This window comes from Malania oleifera, chromosome 1 (genome assembly GCF_029873635.1).
Source record: "Malania oleifera isolate guangnan ecotype guangnan chromosome 1, ASM2987363v1, whole genome shotgun sequence".
NCBI classification, from domain to species: Eukaryota; Viridiplantae; Streptophyta; class Magnoliopsida; order Santalales; family Ximeniaceae; genus Malania; species Malania oleifera.
The window spans coordinates 13,183,234-13,188,905 of record NC_080417.1 but is presented as its reverse complement, the minus strand read 5'-3'; the positions used below and the strand labels follow the sequence as shown (position 1 = coordinate 13,188,905).

Here is a 5,672-nt window from a genome sequence, read left to right as displayed (position 1 = left end):
CCAACTGACTAAGAGTATTCAAAATGAGGTTCCATGGTGTATGTTGTTTGTAGATAATATTGTATTGATTGATAAAACTAGGGGTGGAGTAGAGGCTAAGTTAGAATTATGGAGAGAAACTTTAAAATCTAGAGGCTTGAGGATAAGTAGAAATAAGACATAATATATGAAATGTAATTTCAGTAATGGTAGGAGGAATATTGGAGACAAAGTTAAACTTGATGATGAACAAATAAATAGCACTTGGAGATTTTGATACCTTGGATCGATTATGCAATCTAAAAGAGAAATTGAAGATGATGTAATGCATAGAGCTAAAGCAGGTTGGGTAAAAAGGAGAAGTGCTTCAAGAGTGTTTTGTGATCGTAGAATACCCTTAAAATTAAAAGGGAAGTTTTCTAGGATGGCTACTTATGATATATGGATCAGAATGTTAGGCAACGAAAAAACAAAATATCCAAAAAGTAACAGTTCCTGATATGAGAATACTTAAACAGATGAGTGGTATAATACTGAAAGTTCAATTAAGAAATGAACATATTTACAGTAAGTTAGGTGTAGTTCCTATAGAAGATAAGATAAGGGAGAGACGACTCAGATGGTATGGATACTTGCAACGTAGGCCACATAGTACACCAGTGAGGAAGAGTGAGTTAGTTACTGTGAGGGGCACTAGGAGTAGGGGTAGACCTAAAATAACTTGGAATGAGATAGTGAATAAGGATTTAATAGCCCTAAATTTGTCAAAAGAAATGATCCATGATCGCATAAATTAATGAAAAATAATTCATATAGCCGACCCCACCTAGCGAGACTTAAGGCTTGGTTTTGTTGTTATTGTATAACAAGCAATGGTTTGTCACCAATATAATATATATTATCTGCTAACTGAGGAAACAAGTCAAAGATTTAAATTTGAAAATAAATAAAAAGTTACATCTTACGCCTTTAGTGTTTATTTTTTGTTACTTTTAGGTTCATAGACAATAGATGATTTTGATTTAAATAGAGTTCACATAGTTGTTTTATTTTCATATGTTTGACATTTCTTTAGGATAATTATAGACTAATAGGTAATCATAGGATTTTCAATTATAGTCACACTTCGTTGGAGTGCGGCAAACATTACTATAAATAATTACTATAGGTAATTTGCAGCACACATTACAGAAGCATAGACAATAGAAGATTTTGATTTAAATAGAGTTCACATAGTTGTTTTATTTTCATGTGTCTAACATTTCTTTAGGATAATTATAGACTAATAGGTAATCATAGGATTTTCAATTATAGTCACACTTCGTTGGAGTGCGGCAAACATTACTATAAATAATTACTATAGGTAATTTGCAGCACACATTACAGAAGCATCACATATATGGTTAGTACTCACTTTTGTTGAACTAGATCAACATCATTGTTAACTAAGCAAAAAGAATGAATAAATGATTGTTGAATCTCCTCTTGGCCTCAAAGGACTCTATTTATACAAGTTAGATCACATATGGATCACATTGGCTAATTACATACAAAGTAGATTTTACATACATGTGTCACACGGGCTAATTCATACATGGTATGTACACATGATTAATTCATATATGGTATGTACACATGGTTAATTCATACATAGTATGTAAACACATGTATCTTGCTAACATCCCCCCTTAAACTTAAGGAGGTAGAAAGACCAACTTGAGTTTGGAAACTAAGTACTAAAAATGACTAGAGTAGGGCACTTAGGGAGCAATTGCACAATGTGGAACGTGGCCATTCATGGTCGTGCTAGTACACAAATTTGAGGCTGGAGAGATGCATGTTAGGCTAGGCAGCCTAGAAGCATAACTAGACCTAGAGAGGGGAGCAAGGAATTAGGAGCATGTATAAACCAGAAGAAATGAGCAAGGAGCAAGGAGCAAGGAGCTAGGAGCTAGGAGCATATTTGAACCTGAAAAAGTGAGCAAGGAGTTGGGAGCTCGAAGAGCTAGGAGCATATTTGAGCTTGAAGAAGCGAGCAAGGAACTAGGAGCAAATCTAAGCAAGAAGAGGGAAGCAAGGAGCTAGGAACATGTCTGAGCCTAGTGAAGTTAGCGAGGAGTTAGGCAACCTAAAATAACATGTGTGAGCAATGATAGAGCGCACGAGAAGTGATGCTAGTGTGCACAACGGCAATTGAAAGAGAGACCATTTGTATTAATTGATGAAACTAGGAATTGGGTAGAGGCTAAGTTAGAATTATGGAGAGAAACTTTGAAATCTACAAGCCTTAGGATAAGTAGAAATAAGACAGAATATATGAAATGTAATTTTAGTAATGATAGGAGGAATATTGGAGACAAAATTAAACTTGATGATGAAAAAATAAATAGCACTTGTAGATTTCGATACCTTGGATCTATTATGCAAGTTGAAGAAGATATTGAAGATGATATAATTCATAGAATTAAAATAGGTTGGGTAAAATGGAAAAGTACTTCAAATGTGTTCTGTGATCATAGAATACCCTTAAAATTAAAAGAGAAGTTTTATAAGACAGCTACAAGACCAGCTATGCTATATGGATCAGAATATTGGGTGACGAAGAAACAGAATATCCAAAAAGTAAAAATTGCCAAGATGAGAATGCTTAAATGGATGAGTGGTATAACATTAAAAGATAAATTAATGAATAAACATATTAGCGGTAAGTTAGGTGTAGCTCCTAAAGAAGATAAGACAAGGAAGGGACGACTCAAATGATATGGACTCTTGTAACGTACGCTACAAAGTGTATCGGTGAGGAAGAGTGAGTTAGTTACTGTGGGGAGAAATAGAAAGAGTAGGGATAAACCTAAAATAACTTGAGAGAAGATAGTGAGTAATCCCTGAATCTGTTAAAAGAAATGGTTCATAATTGCATAAATTGACTGAATAAGATTCATATAGCCGACCTCACCTAGTGGGACTAAAGGCTTGGTTTTGTTGTTGTTGTTGTTGTTGTATTAGAGCACCAGCAATAGCAAAGAACCGACAATGACAAGCAGCAACATAGGAGAGCACCCACTGTGGTGGAGGATTGGCAACCATGGCTCTAATACCATGTTATTGAAACATAATTTGGAAAGAATGAAGGGATGAATGATTGATGTATCTTCTGTTGGCCTCGAAAGGCTCTATGCATACAAGTTGGATGGGTCACATGGGCTAATTACATACAAGATAGATTTTACACACTTGTCACATGGGCTAATTCATGCATGATATCTATACATGGTCAATTTATATATGGTGTGTACACATGATTAACGCATACATGGTATCTAAACATATGTATCTTGCCAGCGACCATTCTTTGCTCATCTCATCTTCCGAAACCAAATGAATAAGCCACAGTATTTCAAGAACCACCAATTCTTACAATAAAAAAACATGCGAGAAGTACAGTGTACATGGTGAAGCAATCCAAACACCCCATCTCAATCGTTTCATCCAACCCAAAACTATGATAGTAACACGCCAAACCAGAAGTCTACTATCCAAATCAAAATGCATCGATAATCAATCTGACGAATATATGGAGCACTCACCTCAAAATTCAAATCTACCGTGATCAGATCTAAAGATACAACCAACACACTCAAAGCATATAAAGCCGCACGAGCATTTTAGAAACTGAATTTGTCTAAGAAGACTCGGCGTCAACAGACGAGAATGCCTCACTGGCGGCCGGAGCAGCCGATGAGGGCGCGTCGGAACCGGAGGCTGCTTTGGACTTTACGGCTTCGATCATCCGCTTGCTGATCTCCTTGGAGTAGGCCTGGAGGATTTCGATGCCGCCATCGCCGCCAGCAGAAACGCCCTGGGCGGCGTAGGAGAATGCCTCTTCCTCGATGAGGCGAGCGGTGATGGCGGCCTCGTCGGGGGAAATGGAACCGTAACGCTTGGAAAGGACGGAGGGAGCCGACAGGGTTTTGACGACGTGGTCGATAATAGCCTTGCGAGCTCGCTCCGACGGCGGCCAGATGCTGAAGGAGAAATCGTTCTGCGGGGCTGGGTCGCGATGTTGCTGCCGTTGGGGTTCTTCCGCTTCCGCCATGGCTGCTCCCACAGCTTCTTCTTCAGTTTTGAACTTCGGATAGAATTAAAGAGCGAGCACCAAATGACAAAATGGTAAGCCGTCGACTCGAGTAAATCATTCCTATATATTCCGTGTCGCGGTTGCTCCTGGCTTACTGGTTGCCGCCCCAAAACGCATTTTCAGCCATGGTAAAAATGCAAAATTTTACTGCGGTTTTACGGCTCGTAAAATTTATGCGAATCTTTGGATCATTTTTTCGAGCATGCCCAATGATGAAATATAATTATACTGGCTTGCTGCTGCTGCTGCTGCTTGCTTGCTGATTCCTACTCATTTGACTTCGAAGCTACGCAATGGATTCATGATGTCCGACTTTATCCTTCTACCCATTGAGTTACATTGTTCTTCTGTAAAATTGATCTTCTGGTTTAGGGAACAAAGAGGGCGATGGAGCGTGAATTTTGAACTATATTTTAAACAGCTGGTTAGGTACTTCTTACAAAGAACATAGATTTTGATGTGTAATGTGTAAAAATATCTTTAAGAAGGTTTGAAGACAGGTTTTCTTTTTTTTTTTTTTTAAGTGTATGGGAGGGAAAAAGTATGATAAGGAAAAGTTTGATTTACAATATTAGTCGGTATAGGAAAAGATGTGTAAAGATCCCAAAAATAAGTTATACAAGGTTAGTGGAATGATTATAATAATAATAATAATATTATTATTATTATTATTAGTATTATATAAAAGAATCCTAAAGGATCATTCAGATTGAAATCAAACAGAACACCCCCCTTTTATGGCCATCCCTCTCTCTCTCCTCCGCCTTTTTCTCTCTCTCTCTCTCTAGATTTTGCAACGGTCTCTCGGCCAAATGGAAAAACGAACACCACCACGAGATCCCGATTTCGATTCTTAGCAAGTTAATCCGAGCGGATTTTGGGTTTAAGGAACTTAGGCACCACTCCTGAGATAAAATAAATGAAATAAATTATGATTTATTTATTAAATTGTAGTATTTGATTAAATTATATTTCTGGGAATATTTTGGAATTAAGTTAAATTGCAGGGATTTGAGTAAATTGGATTTTTGGGGATATTTTGGAATTAGATTAAACTGCGGGGATTTGATCATATTGGTGTTTTTAAATATATTAGAAATTAAATTTAAATATGGGAAGTGGACCATACCCGCATTTTAAAAAAAAAAAAAATTAATCGGTTAATAGGAGCGTGTGAGCTTAGGAATATTAAGATAATTGTAATTCTAGGGTTAAGCTGATTAAACTGATAAAATATGATTTCAGGGTTTTGAACTCCAAACGTCGTGGGCGTTGGTTTAGAGATCCTAGTAGGTACTCTCTCAATAAACAGGTAAGGGGAATAAATTATAACAGATATTTTTGGGAAATTAACTAGTTGATTTAAAGTATGTGAAAATGATAATACTGTATATGGTTTTGGACAAGTATGATATGGATATTTCCCTGTGATTATTATATTTATGATTATGATATATAGATATGTTTTTACAGAAATGATGAAATGTGACATGCATATATGTTTTCTATAGAAATGACGATATGTGATATATACAAACATGTTTGATACAAATAT

The 5,672-nt window shown here is 36.5% G+C and overlaps 1 protein-coding gene across 1 annotated transcript; it reads right to left on the bottom strand.

Moving 5' to 3' along the window:
• Positions 1 to 3,374: 3,374 nt before the first annotated feature.
• LOC131153874 (MFP1 attachment factor 1-like) lies at positions 3,375 to 4,432 on the bottom strand. The gene has a single exon (XM_058106324.1). It carries the CDS (start codon positions 4,073 to 4,075, stop codon positions 3,662 to 3,664), a length of 414 nt encoding a protein of 137 aa, XP_057962307.1. The 5' UTR covers positions 4,076 to 4,432; the 3' UTR covers positions 3,375 to 3,661.
• Between the last annotated feature and the right edge of the window lie 1,240 nt (positions 4,433 to 5,672).

Excerpts from the sequence above, each read along its gene's own strand:
- LOC131153874 (XM_058106324.1), bottom strand. The coding sequence starts at position 4,075 with ATGGCGGAAGCGGAAGAACCCCAACGGCAGCAACATCGCGACCCAGCC.